Source organism: Calcarisporiella thermophila (assembly GCF_041956535.1).
Source record: "Calcarisporiella thermophila strain CBS 279.70 unplaced genomic scaffold VTP21scaffold_19, whole genome shotgun sequence".
Lineage (NCBI taxonomy): Eukaryota > Fungi > Calcarisporiellomycota > Calcarisporiellomycetes > Calcarisporiellales > Calcarisporiellaceae > Calcarisporiella > Calcarisporiella thermophila.
The window spans coordinates 572,857-590,783 of NW_027192209.1; the positions used below are offsets into that span (position 1 = coordinate 572,857).

A 17,927-nucleotide genomic window follows, 5' to 3' on the forward strand; every position below is an offset into this window, starting at 1 on the left:
AGCCTTTTGCAGCGCTAATGCAGCGTTATACAGTTTAGATATGGAAAGCATCTGTGGAATTAATTATGGGAGCAGGGTGTGGTTGCCGAGCGCGTCAGGACTTGTTTAGCTGTGCATTGCCCGAATTAAAATCCGGTCTGTTCTGGTCGGGTAGGCTTCCCATCTTTAATTGCTTGCGCCTATAGAGAATAGGTAGGGATCCTCAGCACACGCACCTATAAGCCATGCATTCCGCCCTCGACTCCTACACCACGGCTCAGATTGGAAGCATGTGCGTGTAGGGGGGGGGGGGCGGTTCGGATCGATGCAATAGGCCCTCCGAGGGATGGGGCTGCTATTTAGAATTTCAAAGCCGTGTTCTCCAAGTGTCAGCTGTACAAAGGAAGGTGATACCCCCGCTTTTCATTGTTTGGGCTGAAATAATAGAATTCTATCCTTCGTGATATCCAGCATGTTAACATAGGGAGACGAGGGAGAGCCGGACTGGCCAGGGAAGCCCATAAATTCACACATGGAGCTTCCTTTCATACTTGCAAATCCTCTACATCGACGCCAGCAATAGGGCAGCGCCCCTCTTATCGCATTTGGGCGACAAGCTGGATGGCGGCTGGCATTTGCATTATAAATTAAGAAAGACTCCATTGCATTGGTTTAACACGGTTTGCATAAGCTTTCTTCCTCTAGTCCATTATCGGACCTTCACAGCTGACAAGTGTGAACACGGTCTGAATATACCAAAGGAATGGAGGAGCCTGCCTAATCACGCGGATTCGTACTCTATTTGAGGAATGGAATCGCGGTGGGCGAACAGGAGGACAGAATTAGAAGGGGCGCCACCGAATGTACAAGAAAATTTTTGTGTCCATTTAGCCAGAATGAAATCCGAGGCGACGTTTCTGGCTCGCATTGGATAATGCTCAAAGAGCAACAGCAAAATTTATGTTGCAATTAAGAAATTTAATGCCCATTACAAATATGAACCCGCCGGCTCATATAATTCGAGAAGATATGGAGAGGAATCCAGAGCACGCTCCACCATGGATGCAAATTGAACTGCCATGCCAGTTTCTTGACGTGAAGCTGGCACAATGAAGGCCTTTGAGCATCACCATCCTCGACACACTTTGTATTGGTCCAAGCTCGTTTTTTTTTTTCCAGAGTGTGCGATCAATATTTTTCTTAACCCTTGTTTCGAACGGAAAGATTTATTAAAATCGATTGGAAATGAGGCAAGCCTCGATACCATTCGTTATGAGGCGAAAACTTCATAAAAAGAAACAACCGCTCTCTCAAATACTCGCCAGCCAAAAAAAAAAAGCTTTCGCGAAGTTTCCCCCTCTGCAGGTTTTTTTTTTTGCTCCCTCGCGCCAGCCTTCATTTCGCCTCTTGTTCTATTTATTATGTAAATTCTACCCCCATCATATAGCGTGTCTAGTTGAATTGTAATTATAGCCCTGCTGTTGTATTTCAATATTTATAATCCACCATGGCAGAAATATCTCATCATGACCTATCCATGGTAAGTCCTGTACTTGGCTGTATATTTTCCCCACGGGCGGACTCGCAATCATGGATCTTGACATCCTCTCCCCCTCACTTGCTATATATAGACGCTGCGGCGGCTGCGCACCCGCCTGGTGTTCGCCAGGCTCAAGGCCCAGAAGGGCTGGGAGCACCTTGATATCGGGACGCTCGAGAGGAAGTATCTCAAGGACACAACCAAGTCCAGCCTGAGGAACTGGCACCACTCGCCACGGTTCCCGCTGAGCCCCGAGCCGCCCTCATCGGGCGTTCGGCAGTACCGGCAGCCGCAGGAGCTGGAGAGCGTGAGGAGCACGCCCCCGCCGCCCGCCCGCTCGCATCCCCCCCGCACCCCCTCCCCCGCAAGATCGACCAAGGACGAAGAGGATGCCGCCCACATGATGCTGCTCCTCTACCACTCGCCCAGCCCCCGCCCCGCCACCACTCCCCCGATCTCGTCGGGCAACCCCGGGCATCGAGACTACTTCCCGGCGCTGCCGTCGGCCGCCTCCGCCTCCTCCGCCTCCAACGTCTACCTCCCCGCCAAGCGCTCGCGAACCCTGACCGAGCCGGCCGGCGGAAGCGGCAGTCCGCTCCGGTTCAGCCGCACCGCTGGCGACGAGCATGACGACGCCGAGGAGACTAGCCCGACTCTAAGGCTCGCCACCCTGCCCACCTACGAGTCCAAGTCCGACACCGAGGAGCGCTTGGAGGGCGGGCGGCTGGGCAATGCGGCGGCGCACCGGCAGTTCTTCACGCCGCCGCCCTACACCGAGTACCTGGAGTTCTTCCACAAACGGCCGCTGGAGCATAGAAAACACCTGGACGCGGCGGTGGAGGGCCAAGGCGAGACGAGGTCCGACCCCGAGAGCGCTCGCCAGCAGGTCCTCGCCCCCATGGCCATCAGCAATCTGATCATGTAGATTTAAATAGTGTTAGCCACTGTGTTGTATTTTTTATTTGATTGAGTCTTGTGTACAGATTTATCTCATTTCGTTATCCTCCTCCTCCTCCTCCTCCTCCTCCTCCTCCACGCTTGGACCCCAAGCCCCCTTTTTTATTGCTTTGAGCTTTCGCCTAGATAGAGTCGCTCTGCTAATTTCCCCATCTCCGTGTTCGTTTCGCCTTTTCTGCTGTTTTCTGACGTTACATCTCCCCTCTCTCCTTATCCCATTCTGTCGTCGCTGTTTCCATTCTTGCTCTGCTTTGTTCTGTGTTTTATTGAATGCCGTCCTATGAACAGATCCTCTGCCTACTTGTACTTTCTGGAAGACATTGGGTCATATAACGTAAACTCGTACAATCCAGCCATTTTCAAATTCCGGCGCTGGGCCTCATTGTCAAATAAACCATAAACGTGGTCCTCCCCCAAAGTCGACCGATTTCTTTTGTTGAGCAGGCGTACAAGCCGCCGGCCAAACGGGAGCCCGCACAAGCACAATGCTTCGCATCCCAAGACACATGGCCACTTCCCCACTAGGCAACGTGCGAGGAACCACCCACCCCCCTCGCCGCGAAGGTTTTCCTCTTTCGAGAATCCCGAGCCGGAACCCGCTTATGCACTCTGCCTATATAAATAGGGGCCTAAGCGTTGCCCATGATCGCCTCATCCCTCCCCAAGTCTTTTCGACTCTCGCCTTTGCCATCCTCCCCCTCTTTCTCTGTTTCACCCTCCCCTCCTTAGACAATCGTACAATGAAGCTGTATCTGATCACCGTGCTTGGCCTGCTTGGCCTGGCCTCCTCCGCCTCTGCCGGCCCAAAGCCAACCCGGCGCGGTGCTAAGCATGTGCACCGAGCAGACCTCGCGGCCTCTGCGAAGAAGCATAGCGCGAATAGCGTGAGGGGGAAGATGCTGGGCGCGGCCGGCGACGAAGACGTGAAGATTCTATCGCACAACGTGTTCCTGTTCTACAAGAACATCTATCCCCGCTGGGGACAGGACCACCGGGCTCGGGAAATCGCCAAGGCCAACTTCATCGACGGGCACGACGTCGTGATTTTCCAGGAGATGTTCGAAAAGTAAGGCCTCCCTCGCCAACGGCCTGGCCTGTTTCCTTTCCATCTAAACCACTTTTTGGTGTAGGAGCGCAACGAACATCCTCCAGAAGGATCTCAAGGTCAAATATCCCTACCAAACCGCCGTGACCGGTCGCTCCAAGGGCGACTGGGACGCCACGTCGGGCAACTGGTGCAAGCTCTGCCCCGCCTCCGGCGGTGTCGCGGTGGCCTCCAAGCACAAGATCGTGGAACGCCGCCAGCACGTCTTCAATCAGGGATGCGGGTGGGACTACTACGCCAACAAAGGGTTTGCCTACGTGAAGATCGAGCGGAACGGCCGATTCATGCATGTGATTGCGACGCACACCCAGGCCGACGACGACCGGTGTTCGGGCAACAAGGCGCGCGACGTGCGCACCACGCAGTTCGAGGAGATCCGCGACTACGTCAAGAACCTCAAGATCCCCAAGGAGGAGCCCATTTTCATCGGCGGCGACATGAATGTGGATAAAAGCAGCGGCGAGTACGCGTCGATGCTCCGCATCCTGAACGCACAGCCCGCCGACAGCTACAAGGGCTGGCCCTCCACCTACGATCCCGCGACGAACTCGATCGTGAAGAACCGCGATCCAAAGTCGGCGCCCCACTACTTCGACTTTGTCCTCGTGGACAAGGATCACGCCGTCCCCAAGTCGGCCGTCCAGGACGCCCTCAAGGTCAAACCGGCGCCCTATACGCTGGCCGGGGAGCAGTACGATGACTACTCTGACCACTATCCAGTGGCATGGACCGGGGCCTTCTAGCGGTCTGCCAAGCTTTACAAATTAATCCAAAGGCATCTTTATTACCCCTCTTCCCGTGTATTTCTATTAATGCTACTCTTCCGCCTGTTTTTCGGCGTTGAATAAACCGCCAATTTGCAATTTCATTTTCCTCATTCTAGAAATCCCTTTTTCTCTCCAAGCGGATGGAAATTCCGAGCCCCAATGGCAAGCGAACCAGCCAAATTGGGGGATTCGCCGGGTAAACCTTTGCCTATGGACGGCTTCCCCCTCTCTATTTAGACTTAAGCTTTTGAGTACATTGTACAGTCCCCCACTTGTGTTAAGGTCCGCTTTCCATCACATGGGGATAGAACCACAAGGAAGCAAGCTTGAAATCTCCAAAAAAAAAGAAACTATATATAGATATATTTTATGTTCTTTACACACCCAATGGGGATAAAGCATGTCCATAGGCTTTGAAAAACTAGCCCACCTAGGCCGTATGGATCCCGGGCCATAGGAGGGGGGTCTTCGAGTTGACTATATTGAAGCGGGCGTGCTTGGACCAGTTAGAGCCCCGGGCAGGCTCGGATGATATAGATCCACCGTCACTGTATCTGGTATCTGCAAGGTGATTTGCCTGAAATAGATAAGGGAAGCAAGCAAATCTAATGCTCATCCACCTCCATCAGCTTGCGATACTTGTACTGGTCTTCGAGCATCGCCTTGAACACTTTGTATTTGCCCTCATACAAGCGGAGCTTCTCCTGGTCGCTGGTGGGGTGTACAACCCCGCCCGCGTTCCCCATCCGCCTCATCACCTCCCAGAGGCCCATGCCTCGGCGGTTGGGTCCAAAGGGCTGCTCTTGGACGGGCGCCGCCGGACAATGGGTGGAGGTCGGGAACCGTTGCGTCTGGCTCAGCTCTTCGGCAGCGCAGGCGCCGAGGATGGCGGCGCCAAGCACCACGGCCCCCTCCTCGTACTTGGGCAGCACCACACGACATCGAGTGATGTTGGAGTGTAGCGTCACAAAAACCGGATTTTGACAGAGCCCCCCCGACAAGAACAGGGTATCGATGGCGTGGCCCGCCGCGTTCAATGTCTCGATAATGTGCCTGGCCTGGCACGCAATCGCCTGCAGAGTCGCGTAGTAGAGCAAGGCCAGGTCGTCTAGCGAGTTGTCGAGCGAAAGGCCGACGATCGCGCCCCGTAGATTTGGGTCCGCGACCGGGGAGCGATTGCCGTGGAAATCGGGATAGACGTGATAGTGTTGGGTGAGTCTCTCCATGTGGCCGACCTTGCGAGAATCGACCAACTCAAGCAAATATTCGTTCAGAAACTGGTAGATAGAGAGGTCTTTTTCGGCAGCCTTTTCTCTGGCCTGCCGCGCGCACGGATGGTTGGAAACAAGGTGGTCGATGAGCTGGCCTACCGCGGATTGGCCTGGTACTGTCACCCACATCCCAGGGATCATAATGGAGTGGAAGGGCCCCCAAATCCCCTTTACAAACACAGGCTCCGGCGACAGGGCAATGTGCACACTCGAGGTCCCACAAATGATGGCGAGACGGTTTGGGGCGGGGGTTTCGAGGGATGTTCCGGGCGACCGTGGGCCGGGATCTTGCTGCGGTAGGTCCACGCCAATGGTCGCGATCGCCCCCGCAAAAGCGTCAATGACCGCGGCCCCAACAGGGAGGCCGAGAGGTAGATTCATTGCTTCCGCCGCCTCCTGAGAGAGAACTCCAACAGCTTCGCCCGCGTAGCCAATCTTGGTGTGCCTCCCTCCATACCGGCGGAAGTCCTCGCGGGCAAGTTCGCCAAGCCCAATCTGCTCCATGAAGTCGTCGTTCCACCCCGTGGACCATTCTATCTCCCTCGGTACGTACACGCACTTGCACACGAGGGAGCACTGTGCTCGTGATTGGGAACCCGTCGCGCGGAAAGTGAGAAAGTCGGGGAGATTAAACACATAGGCGACACGATCCCACGTGGAGGCTGGCATGTTTTCTTTGAGCCAGAGGACCTTCGGCAGCTCCATCTCATGACCAATTTTGCCCCCGACATATTGCAAGACGGGATGTCCGGTGGCGGTGATCCGCCTCGCTTGGTTCTCAGCACGGTGGTCCATCCAGAGTATAACGTTGCGATGGTCTAGTGTGAAATCGGAGAGCGGGTCAACCGACACTCCGCCGCCATCGGCATCCAAGATGGCAAGAGAAGAGGTGGCGTCGAAGCCAATTCCTTTTATCTGGTTCCCTGTCACGGTAGGGACTTGGGCCATAACATCCCGCACAGAGAGGCATAATTGATCCCAAATGTCGGTTGTGGATTGTTCATAGTAGCCATCACGGGGATGGAATATGGCGAGGGGTTTGGATGCAAGGGCAATAATATTGCCCCCCGAGTCTACAACACCTGCTCGCACCGAGCTGTTTGAGAGGGCCAATATTCAGTTAGAGTCCACGATTTAACCAGGATATTGCTTCATTCGCACCTTGTTCCTACATCCACACCAATATAATACGATTCTCCTTCCGATGACATTATTTCGTCCGATATAGCAGAGGCAAGATGTTTGGACAGCAAGAGATGGAAAGAAGAGCGACCACGGCCAAAATTTCAGCACCCGAATCAAGCCGTTTAAGAATTCTTCAGTAAAAGGTATCTAGACAGGGTGGAGCGGGAGTAGCTCTAGCGTGCACGATAGGGCTTTGGTCGAGATAGATCGATGGATAATGATATAACCCATATTAAGGAGATCTAGAAGGCTGGGCCATCGTTCCACAAGGATCAAAGCTTAAAATGAGGAGTTGAGCAACCTTGTATTCTTGGAAGTTACAGCCCCTCTGTACTTGGCCTTTCTAGGAAAATGGCCATGGACGGCACGAGGCGGTGAGGAAATCACACCATGGAAGCCTCGCATGCTGTGCAGCATAAGCTGCGGTTTGAGCGGCCTTTGCGGATCTGGTGTGTAAAGTTTGTAAGTAGCGAATAGGCTCCCCAATGGAGCTGGAGGTCGAGTGTTATGATTCTGGAAGGGTCTGTACTCTAGGCTAGATAAGCTGAAAATAAGGAGAGGCAACGCAAGAGGTGCTGCGCTACGTGAGGGATTGCTGAACGTGGCTGTGTTCGCAGTGAGTACAATTTGGCATATATGAAGGCTTCTCTCGTTTGATGAGGCTGAACACTGGAGGCTGGGCTATCCCGTTGAGACGCCTATGCTCCCCCTGCATTTTGACTTGAAAAAAAAAAAAAAAAAAAAAAAACAAAGGAACGCAGATGCCTATTGAGACGTTGGTCGCAATAGGTGAAATAGTTGAAGGGATAATTCCCTGATAAATTAGGCACACCAATGGAAGACCCGGTGTCAACTGATTCGATAATCCTAAATACAGAAAACCTTCTTTGAATCAGAAACTTTTGAGACGTTAAATTAAACAGCACCCAATACACGGCCATATACAACAAGTTTACCTATACCCCCCTCGAATGCATTACCTACACTTATACCCTCTCTTTCTCCTGTGTCTATTACCATTAGCATTAGACGTTGCCACTGGTGCTGCTGTGCCGAGTAGCTTTCCTGTGAAATCTCCAGACCCATCCGTAGGCGCCCGCTTGATCTCTTTAGAGTAATTTTTATCATTTATTATAAACTAAAGTCCAATGTTTGAAAATGCATTAAACAGTAATGATGCGCCGGCGGTGTGGATGTCATCCGACGAAGTACAAGCACTTGCGCGGCAGAGAAGAAGCTTTTTCGATGTCACTGATTTTCAAGTGGGTTTCTCTGAATCGACACGCCCAAATTAACCCATTCTTATTCCTATAATCGCTTGGAACCTCACGGTAAACTAGGAGGCCAATCCCGTCAGTCCCCAACCGACGCGCCCCGTGATTCCCAAATTGGCTACAAAGCAAACACTAGTCAATCCCCTTCTCGCCAAGCTCTCTATCGATCGGATGAAGGCTGACCTGGAAGCATTCACTTCGTTCCCCAACCGCTACTATCAAAGTGCGGAAGGGGTGAAGTCAGCAACCTGGCTGCTCGATCAGATCTCTCAGATTTTCAATACCACCCAGGGTGTGAATGCAACTCTCAAAGTGTTTCAGCACGCGTTCCCCCAGTTCTCTCTTGTGGTGCGCCTGGAGGGCAGTAACCCGCAGCATGCCGATGAAATCGTGGTGCTAGGAGCCCACCAAGACACCATCAATCTTCAAGATACCCTGGGCAGAGCGCCTGGGGCAGACGACGACGGCACTGGATCGGTCACTTTGCTCGAGATTCTGCGCGTGCTCACCTCGTCCAAATTTACCCCCGAACGATCCCTCGAATTCCACTGGTATGCTGCCGAGGAGGTTGGCTTGCTTGGCTCACAACAGATTGCCTACAGCTATCGTAACGCCTCCAAAAAGATTGCCGGCCAGCTGCAAATCGATATGACCGGCTATGTTGCCCCGGGCCAACCGGAGGCTTTTGGAGTGGTCACCGATTATGTGGACGCGGAGTTGTCGGCCTTCTTGCGGAAAGTGGTGGGGGCGTATTCATCCGTGCCCTACAAAGATACCCTGTGTGGATACGGATGCTCTGATTTTGCGAGTTGGACGAAGTCGGGGTATCCGTCTGCCTTTTTGTAAGTACATGGGGTGGAGGCATTGGAAGCGCCGTGGTTTTTCAAACGAATTCTCGTGGGCCCGGTTCGCCTCATGGTCCTAACGTGCCTCTATTTTGCAATAGGTTCGAGTCCGTGCCCGACGTCTCAAACCCATTCATACACTCAGCTGAGGATACCATAGCCCTCATTGATTGGAAGCATGCGGGCGAGTATGCCAAGGTAGCCCTGGGATTTGCGGTTGAGCTGAGCTTCGGCCCTAATATGGCCAGCCATCACGGCAAATAAGTGTCCTTTTGATATACCTGTTGTTCAATACCACTAGGGATGCATATACATATGGGTGGATGGCTATTTAATATTTATTGTCTTCTATACTACTACCTCTCTATCTTTATTCGTGTATACATGACCCATTCCATATTATTTCAATGAACTATAAAGGATTTTAATTGTACCCCGGTACCCACACTACGCTCGCGCCTCGAGAGGCCTTCCAATTCCCACCCTAGCATGCATCCCCTTTGGATGGACTCGGTGGTCCTGGATATCGAGGTGGAGATAGGAGAAAAATATACTTTATTGGTAGAGAGAAGAAAAAAATGTGGTGTGATAAAATAAAACAGGTTTAACCCTGAAGCCCCCTCCCATGCTTACTAGGGCGTGGTTAGAGGGTGTCTATCAGGCTATTCTTCCTGCGGCTGCGAATGACCCTCTCCGCCCGCGCCCTCTGTCTCCCCCTCCGCGCGGCGACCCTTCCCCTTGCGCTCGCGATGGTAGTACTCCTGCAGAACCTTTTGGGGAATACGATTAAGCATCTCCTTGGGGAAGATGCGCAGCAAGGACCATGCTAGGTCAAGGGATTCGAAAATGGTGCGGGATTCGTAGGGACCTGTCACGCAACATGCGTTTGGTTAGTGACCTTCATCCTCAATGCCTGCGCGGCAAACCACTCATTCACTCAATCTCAATACCTTGTGCAATGAATGTCCGCTCGAACTTGTCTAAAAATTCGAGGGCCAGTTTATCTTCTTGACTGAGGGCCTCCTCTCCCACCACGGCCTTCATCGCCGCAGCATCCTTTCCAATTGCGTATTTAGCATACAACTGATTGGACACATCGCCGTGGTCCTTGCGGGTCATACCCTCCCCGATGGCCGATTTCATGAGACGAGAAAGCGACGGGAGCACGTTAATGGGCGGGTAAATCTGCCGGTTGTGTAGCTGGCGATCAATGAAGATCTGGCCCTCTGTGATGTATCCCGTTAAGTCAGGGATCGGGTGGGTGATATCTAGCATCGATGAGGACAGTTGGGTGAGAGGCAGAATGATTAGGAGACACCCGGCATAGACTTACCGTCGTTGGGCATGGTTAAAATCGGGATTTGTGTGATGGAGCCGTTGCGTCCCTCAACACGCCCGGCACGTTCATAAATGGTGGACAAATCCGTGTACATGTAACCCGGATAACCACGACGACCAGGAACTTCTTCTCGTGCGGCAGAAATCTAAGGTGGAAGAATAAGCTCGGGAGCTCAAGGGATAAAGGGTGGGCCATGGAATATATCTGGTGATTTACCTCACGAAGAGCGTCCGCATAGGAGGTCATGTCTGTCAAAATCACAAGCACGTGCTTCTCCAGCTGGTAGGCGTAATATTCTGCCGTTGTCAGGGCAAGACGCGGGGTGATAATACGCTCGATAGTGGGGTCATTTGCCAAATTGAGGAAGAGAGTGACACGCTCGAGCGAGCCGTTCTCTTCGAAATCTTGCTTGAAGAAGCGAGCAGTCTCCATGTTGACACCCATGGCAGCGAACACGATCGAGAAGTTGTCTTCGTGCCCATCGTGCACGTCCTTCGTGGGACGAACCAGGCCAGCTTGACGACAAATTTGAGCAGCAATCTAGCACCCCCATTAAGTAAATTCAGCCAAAAAAACGAGGAAGGGAAGGGTTCGCAAAGGGCAGTCTCACCTCATTATGGGGTAAACTACTCGCCGAGAAGATTGGAATTTTTTGGCCACGGGCAATGGAATTCATCACGTCAATGGCCGAAATTCCAGTCTGGATCATTTCTTGAGGATATAGACGCGAGGAAGGATTAATGGGCGAGCCGTTAATGTCCAAGAAGTCCTCTGCAAACACCTTGGGGCCTTTGTCAATGGGTTTCCCGGAGCCGTTGAAAATACGGCCAAGCATATCTTCCGACACAGGCGTCTTAAGCGTTTCTCCCGTAAATTCAATGTGTGTTCGTTTTACATCGATTCCAGGAGTGCCCTCAAACACCTGGACAATGGCCTTTTTGCCTTGAACTTCGAGCACTTGCCCCGCACGTTTTGTGCCATCTCCCAGCGTGAGCTCAACAATTTCATTGAATTGCGCAAACTGAATGGTAAATGGTAAGATGAAACATCACAAGATGGGCCAGGCCTCGGAGAGGGAACAATCTACGTTACCTTAACATTATCGAGGATGACAAGGGGACCATTGACACCGGAGACAGTGCGATAATCTAAATAAAAAACAATAGATTCGCCAATCGAGCTTCTCCTTTTATTTTCGTTCTTGATGTTTTACCAATGCGTGGGTCAGCGATGTAGTCTCGTGTCACCGCCGCCGCGTTAATAGCAAGGGCTTCCCTAGCACTAATGCGCGGATCTGCCATATTTTGTTTTTGAAATTCTAAAGCTGGAGGGATAAATTGCTATTCAAAAAAATAAGCCAGATGCAAATGGAGGGGCGCGCTCAGAGGAATGAATAGCAAGCGCTTCTCTAAGTTCTCCCGGGGAACGTCATTGGGTGGCTTATCAGACCATGATCTTTACCCGACCTCTTTCAATTCCATTTTATTTTCTTGCTATTTTTTTGCAAGATCACGGTCAATTTTTTTGATTAGGGGTCGTACGCTTACAAGATGCTTATCAAGGTCAAGGTAAGCAAGCGTTTGTTGTCTATTCGGCGTATGATTAAGCGATCTGTTGATTCATGTTTAATTTAACGCGTTCAATTCTTTCAATGACTTGATTCTTCTACAGACGCTCACAGGCAAAGAGGTAAAAGAAGGGAAAAAAAAAGCATTCGATTTGATTGTTAGATTGAAAAGTATTCAATTTTGATACAACTAGATCGAAATCGATATTGAGCCCCATGATAAGGTTGGGCAGAGAGGCCTCTTCATTTTCTAACATGAGATTTCCCGACTAACACAAAGGATTCGCATGACAGATCAGTAGAATCAAGGAGCGAGTAGAGGAAAAAGAGGGTATCCCGCCACCACAGCAGCGGTTGATTTTCGGTGGCAAGCAAATGTAGGTGTATTTCGCTCTATGCTGGATACTTTTACAATGACTAATTGGGGGGCGGAAATGGAAATGGGGGTGATCTAGGGCGGATGAAAAGACGGCGAATGATTATCACATTGAGGGGGGATCAGTGCTGCATCTGGTTCTAGCTTTGCGCGGGGGATGTTAACGATGAATGGATGAGAATGAATGCATGTTAAAATAATAAATATCACGGCTATAGAAGACAATTTAAGCAGCAATTATCGTTGAAACACAGCGTCCCGGTTGGAAGTCTCAGCCGGGATTTGCGATAAAACAAATTAAAATTGTGAAATGCGAAGGTTCTCGATATCACTCCCTATCTTCTGAGTCCTTTTTGGCTTCCTTTATTCTATTTTGTGTTTGTTTTTCCACTATCTCTTGTTCCCTTATTTTAACTCCCCTTTTCAACCCCTTCCCCCTTTCACCCTCTTTTCTCCTGATACGCCTCTGCAACACTTTCAGAGATTATGAAAGCGTCGCATCACGTCGACTACCTTGCCCATTCCTGGACTCTGCCTCAGCTCTATCGTTGCCACCGTGCAATCAAATCCGATTTTCGCCGCACGAAACAGCAGCTTCAACGGCATGAAGAGGAGGAGGCCGAATGGAATGGGCTCACCCCGGAGGACGAATGCAAGGAATGGGATGATATATGCTGCATTATGCGCTATCGAGCTCTACTTCTAGAATACCACCACAACATAAGACTTCAGAATGCGGTGTGGCGACAATGGGCGCGGCTTGCGAGTGGCCAAAATTTGGTCGATCCTAGGTCTCTCAACTGGTAAGGTCCCCATGGGTTTGTGAGCCATGCGAGCCGCCCTGCTGACTCTTCTTCTGATAATAGGGCCAAGGATTATGACATCACATGGTGATTATTGCTCTTCATTGGTATTCTTTCATTTCAATGGCTGAGCCTGCTCTACCCCCTCCTCTCTTTCCCACTTAGGCTTCTGGGGCCGCTCTACTTTTCAGAAGACAAAGACATCGATTTTCTCGATGATGAACCAACAAGTATACCCACCACACCCGTCCACTCAGCCCCTTCTACCCCCGGCACATTGAAGCCAGTCCTCAAGCGGCGCACCCGCGCGCAAGAATTGGACGACCTAAGGGAGAGTGCGCTCCTATTGAACTCGAAGGGAGTAAGCAGATTTGAGGGCCCCGGGAAGTGTCAGGGGACGAAGAAATCATTGCGCTTTGATCTGCGGGAGAGGGAGCGTCGGTGGTCGATGCCGACGTTCGAGCCCTCCTCCTCACGCTTTGGAATAGGGCTGCATCGCTGGGATGCCTACCGTGCGCTCGAGGAGGTGACTGAAGAGAAGGAGGAAGAGGAGGAGGGGGAGACGGTGATCGGGGATGAGGATGGGAGAGACATTGTGCTTGAGCAGCTCAGCAGTGGCAAGTGGACCCAGAGCGAGTGGAATCGAGTCAGCCTGTGTTTGGACAAGTTGCCGCCGGCCCACTACCTTCCACACCGCGGGGGAGCGGACGCAGAAAAACCGACCCTTCTGTCGAACCTAAAAGACCTCGCTGATTTTTGCGTCGCCGTGATCTTCTACAGCAATATATTCTAATTTATTTCATCAATTTGCCAATTTTGTGTGTTTGTACTGTGTTACTATGGCGAGAATGTCAAAATATCTATTATCATCATATTTTTTTTTCTTGTGTATATGTTTTTTTTAATTTTTTTCCTTGGGTGTAACTATTATTGAATTGCTTTTCCATTTCTCTAGCCGGCCTTTCTCCCCCTCAACTTCCTCTCCCCCTGCCGCCTCTCCCGCTCGTCTCATCTCCCCCCCCCCTCTTTTACCACCGAAGCCCACCGTGCTTAATACATAGTGTTTCGGTTAAAATAGGTAGAGAAAAACAATTTGGATCATGAAATTTCCCTTGAAGCTTGTGACACAATTCCGCGGATTTAACACTCCACGTGAAAATCTATTCTGGGTATTAACAGAGACTACTATAGTGAAGCCCTTTTTATTATAGGGACTTAGTTCAGCTAATCGCAATGCAGACACTCCAGCGTCCGGACGGCATGAAGCTAGCGTACTGCTTGCTGGGCGAGAACACGGGAAGAATCCCATTGATAATGGTTAGAATTTCGATACTCGCTCAACCATGATCCCATATTAACCTATGCGTGTGTTATGGACAGATCTGTGGAATGTAGAATATCCTTGATGCTCTGAAGACTTGCGCCTCTCTAACCCATGTATTTATGATCCATTCAAGGTCGATGGCGATGGGAGATTGGCATCCATTCTGCGATGGTATTCAATGTCTCTGTATTATTCTAGAATCCTAGGTTCATAACCATGAGTTATGCGTTAGAATTGGCAAAGCATCGACAGGTTTTAATCTTCGACAATCGTGGGATCGGTAAATCGTTTCCGATGGCAAAGACACCCCTAACTATTGAGGTTATGGTGGAGGATATTATTGCGCTTGCCAACCATGTGGGCTGGAGAGATGTGAGCCTCCTCGGATTTTCAATGGGCGGAATGCTTGCCCAGCACTTGGCAATGCGGGAGAATAGTGGGCTGCGTGTGCATAGGCTAATTCTCACCGGAACGTGAGTTGGTTTCCGGTTTATCTTTGCGTATACTCATGCCCTAGCGGCTCCACTCTGCTAATACTTTTATGTTCCTTGCACCATATTTTCAATCGCTCTAGGGCTCCATGTATGCCGGAGTCGCCTAAGCTCTATGCAACCATGATGAGTGCAGTCGAGCAGACGAGCTCCGGCACATTCGACAAGGCCGCGAAAGCACGGTATTTCTATGACTTTGTGGCGCTTAACTACACTCCCGAGTGGATCCAAAACCGTCCCGGCGACTTCCGCAGGCGCCTGGAAGATCTCGCTACACGGAAGCGTTCGCAGGCAGTGTTGTTTGCTCAAGCAGAGGCATTGACGGCGCATGATTTAAGGGAGGAGCTGCCAAAGCTTCGCCTTCCCACGCTGATTGTTCATGGAGATGGAGATGAATTGATCGATGTTGAGGTGGCCAAGGAGACCCACCGATTGATTCCCAATTCTCGGCTGCACATTCTACCGGGGGTGGGCCATATGTATTTTGACATGAAACCAGAAATTGCCGGCGTGATTGAGCAGTTTTTGCGAGAAGGGGAGCCTAAACTGTAAAGGTTAGGCGCATTGTTGTTTCCATGCTCCTCCTGCCGATTCTTTGGCTACTTGTCGACTAGTTTCCCTTCCATCAATGCATATTTTTTAAGTTTCAGGAAGTATAGGCCATTCTGATTAATATGGGAGAAATTGGCCCTCGTGCAAGTAAGATCAGTGCATCACAAACAAAATGATTTAGGCGTATCGAGAAGCCTAATTTTAAGACCCTTTATTGACTCGATCTTATGAGAGATCTAAACCAAATTGTACATGGAACGAACGAAAAAAAAAATAAATCCATGGGATTTCCAAGTCCTCTTCTGAATCAAGCCACTACAAGCTCCGTGGAACTTCATGGATTTTTATTTTGATACAGTAGGGAAATTAATATGAACAAGCTGACCGACCATGGATTGAACATATTCACGGAAACGAAAAAGCCACTGGCTATCCAGGGTGGACTCCTTTGGTGGTTGGGAATTGAAGTAGATTAGCCATGACTCACACGATATGTGAAGCTTTGGCCTCAACTCTTTTTCATGGAATACTCAAACTTTCATTCTAAAGTGGCGAGAGCTAGTCGGGAGGGGCAGCAAACTGACCTAAAACCAGAGCCATTTGCGAGATTGGGTGCCTTGAGATCCCTTCATTTGAGACTGCCAAGAAGATAGCTTTATTCAATTAGATTTATCATGCCCATTGTATGGCTATTTCCAATCCAATGACACTATTGCTTCCCTGGAAATCTTGACCCTAAATTTTGTCATCCCAAGAAATAGTGTCACCCAAGTATAATTTGACATCGAATTGAAAGGAGCAGGCTTAACCAACTTCCTCTGGAGAGCCGTATGTGACTCCCTCGACAGAACACTAGCCATTTTGATCCGCCCATTCAATCTCGCTTCTTTGCTAAGCATAATATCATGGCGGGTCATTCTCCCTTTTTCAATGGGAGCGAAGCTCTCTTTGATATGAAGGACCTTGATTTTGAGTTGATCCACCTCCAACCGCTATCTCTCGCTCTATGTCACACCGTGACTTGGAGCCATTGAGGCACTTGAATGGGATTTTGACGCGGCGAATAAAGTAGATGGGCATTAAAGGATATATTTATTTTGGGAATTTTATTCAGTTGTGAGGGTTGGGCGCAACTTAATAAATTAGGGGGTTTAATACAAAAGCAAAAAATTCTCGGTTGGAGCCGATTAGAACTCAGCGGTGCCGGTCAAGCAGGCGATGGGTCGCTTGTCCTTGGTGGCGATCTTGCCGGTGAGGGTGTAGGTGCCCGAGGGGATGTCGTTAGGAAGCTGGGTGCTGACGATGAGCTCCTGGGGACCCTTGGCAAGGGGACAGGTCTTGTTGGCCTTCTTAAGCTCCTCGCAGAAGTCATTCTTCAAGCGCTTGACCACGATGGGGCCGTACTTGATTTCGACCTCGATGGTAGCGCCGACCTCGACTTGCTCGCTGAGGGTTCCCTTGGTCTTCAGGGTGACCTCCTCGCCCTCACGCGGGGGATTGGGGGTGATGGATGCGGACTCGAACTTGAAGATGTCTCCGGAGCGGCCACAGTTCTTGACCACGACGGGTTTCTGAGCGACGGCAACGGCGGCCAAAGCGGCGAGCACGAAGAAGGAGGAGAGCTTCATGATGGAGAAGTTTAGAGGAGGAAAGAAGGATGAGTGAGGTTGCTGGCAAGAAGGAGAGGATGGGGATTTATATACTCCAGTGTCTCGTCTCGATCAGATAAATTGTACGAGACAGAGAACGTATCGAACCCTATCATCCGTCCGTATTGACTCACCCACAGGCTGTGAAGAGCCTTTGCAACCCTGGTAAGGTTGCAATTTACATAATCAGGCTCACCCTCTTTTTTTTTTCTCATGCTCTGGAGAGTTTGAACTTGAGGGAGATTTTAATAGTTTGATTTGATCTTCAATCGGATCCTCAAAAGAAAAGCAACCGGCAATAAATTTTGTGCCCTCCTCTCTCCACGCCGGCCAAGGTGCTAGTGAAGAAGGTTGCCCTGGGCTTACGGGTTTTGGTAATAGCGTACCAGTTACGTTTGTGCTAGATTACAAAAACCTTGTCGTTCTTCCTCTTACTTTAGACTCCTCAGTCAGTTCGCTCTTAGCATGTGCAATAAACCTTGTGCGCCCCTGTGCCCTTTGTGATCTCCGCACATTTTAAGCATATTAATATCTGGCTTAAAATGGCTGTGTGGTGACTTCCTTCACGATTAGCGTTCATTATCTCCGTTTTCATCGCGGCCTGCCGCAGCAGTGTGGCGGAGTTTTCAAAGGGGGGGAGAGGGGAATGCGCCAGTTTACCGATGCTATTGGTTAATAGGAGAGGAGAAAAGTGTGGGACGGATCTGAGAAAATAAACTGCATCAAGTCCTCTCGATTCCGGGCCGCCGTTGTCACCTTGTCAGCGCCTGCCATCCCGCCCGGCTGCGCTCTCCGGTAACTTCTGCGCAGAAGCTGCTCATCTTCCAGAGTTCCAATTAAGTTTAAGTGAATTTTAATCTAATTTAACTTCATGGCCCCCCATCCCCCCTCTGCCCAACTTCC

At 50.5% G+C, this 17,927-nt stretch overlaps 9 protein-coding genes across 9 annotated transcripts; 6 read left to right on the forward strand and 3 right to left on the reverse strand.

Annotated features, from left to right (window-relative positions):
• Positions 1-1,486: 1,486 nt before the first annotated feature.
• VTP21DRAFT_4043 (uncharacterized protein) lies at positions 1,487-2,444 on the forward strand (the record flags this gene model as incomplete). The annotated part of the gene is made up of 2 exons (XM_069394411.1): positions 1,487-1,519; positions 1,611-2,444. 2 exons carry the CDS (start codon positions 1,487-1,489, stop codon positions 2,442-2,444), a joined length of 867 nt encoding a protein of 288 aa, XP_069248922.1.
• A 517-nt stretch (positions 2,445-2,961) lies between these two features.
• Positions 2,962-4,324, forward strand: VTP21DRAFT_4044 (uncharacterized protein; the record flags this gene model as incomplete). The annotated part of the gene is made up of 2 exons (XM_069394412.1): positions 2,962-3,542; positions 3,607-4,324. 2 exons carry the CDS (start codon positions 2,962-2,964, stop codon positions 4,322-4,324), a joined length of 1,299 nt encoding a protein of 432 aa, XP_069248923.1.
• A 629-nt stretch (positions 4,325-4,953) lies between these two features.
• Positions 4,954-6,830, reverse strand: VTP21DRAFT_4045 (uncharacterized protein; the record flags this gene model as incomplete). Its single annotated transcript, XM_069394413.1, has 2 exons — positions 4,954-6,715; positions 6,781-6,830. The coding sequence occupies 2 exons, from the start codon at positions 6,828-6,830 to the stop codon at positions 4,954-4,956; spliced, it is 1,812 nt and encodes a 603-aa protein (XP_069248924.1).
• A 945-nt stretch (positions 6,831-7,775) lies between these two features.
• Positions 7,776-9,187, forward strand: VTP21DRAFT_4046 (uncharacterized protein; the record flags this gene model as incomplete). Its single annotated transcript, XM_069394414.1, has 4 exons — positions 7,776-7,918; positions 7,976-8,066; positions 8,145-8,920; positions 9,025-9,187. 4 exons carry the CDS (start codon positions 7,776-7,778, stop codon positions 9,185-9,187), a joined length of 1,173 nt encoding a protein of 390 aa, XP_069248925.1.
• Positions 9,188-9,585: 398 nt separating this feature from the next.
• On the reverse strand, positions 9,586-11,563 carry VTP21DRAFT_4047 (uncharacterized protein; the record flags this gene model as incomplete). The annotated part of the gene is made up of 7 exons (XM_069394415.1): positions 9,586-9,791; positions 9,874-10,191; positions 10,257-10,407; positions 10,479-10,802; positions 10,873-11,283; positions 11,355-11,410; positions 11,476-11,563. 7 exons carry the CDS (start codon positions 11,561-11,563, stop codon positions 9,586-9,588), a joined length of 1,554 nt encoding a protein of 517 aa, XP_069248926.1.
• Positions 11,564-11,812: 249 nt separating this feature from the next.
• On the forward strand, positions 11,813-12,369 carry VTP21DRAFT_4048 (uncharacterized protein; the record flags this gene model as incomplete). The annotated part of the gene is made up of 5 exons (XM_069394416.1): positions 11,813-11,830; positions 11,934-11,951; positions 12,024-12,053; positions 12,124-12,206; positions 12,285-12,369. The coding sequence occupies 5 exons, from the start codon at positions 11,813-11,815 to the stop codon at positions 12,367-12,369; spliced, it is 234 nt and encodes a 77-aa protein (XP_069248927.1).
• A 322-nt stretch (positions 12,370-12,691) lies between these two features.
• On the forward strand, positions 12,692-13,801 carry VTP21DRAFT_4049 (uncharacterized protein; the record flags this gene model as incomplete). The annotated part of the gene is made up of 3 exons (XM_069394417.1): positions 12,692-13,008; positions 13,072-13,095; positions 13,174-13,801. The coding sequence occupies 3 exons, from the start codon at positions 12,692-12,694 to the stop codon at positions 13,799-13,801; spliced, it is 969 nt and encodes a 322-aa protein (XP_069248928.1).
• Positions 13,802-14,241: 440 nt separating this feature from the next.
• On the forward strand, positions 14,242-15,375 carry VTP21DRAFT_4050 (uncharacterized protein; the record flags this gene model as incomplete). The annotated part of the gene is made up of 5 exons (XM_069394419.1): positions 14,242-14,325; positions 14,389-14,399; positions 14,466-14,503; positions 14,565-14,805; positions 14,907-15,375. 5 exons carry the CDS (start codon positions 14,242-14,244, stop codon positions 15,373-15,375), a joined length of 843 nt encoding a protein of 280 aa, XP_069248929.1.
• A 1,187-nt stretch (positions 15,376-16,562) lies between these two features.
• Positions 16,563-17,845, reverse strand: VTP21DRAFT_4051 (uncharacterized protein; the record flags this gene model as incomplete). Its single annotated transcript, XM_069394420.1, has 3 exons — positions 16,563-16,997; positions 17,503-17,689; positions 17,781-17,845. 3 exons carry the CDS (start codon positions 17,843-17,845, stop codon positions 16,563-16,565), a joined length of 687 nt encoding a protein of 228 aa, XP_069248930.1.
• Positions 17,846-17,927: the final 82 nt, after the last annotated feature.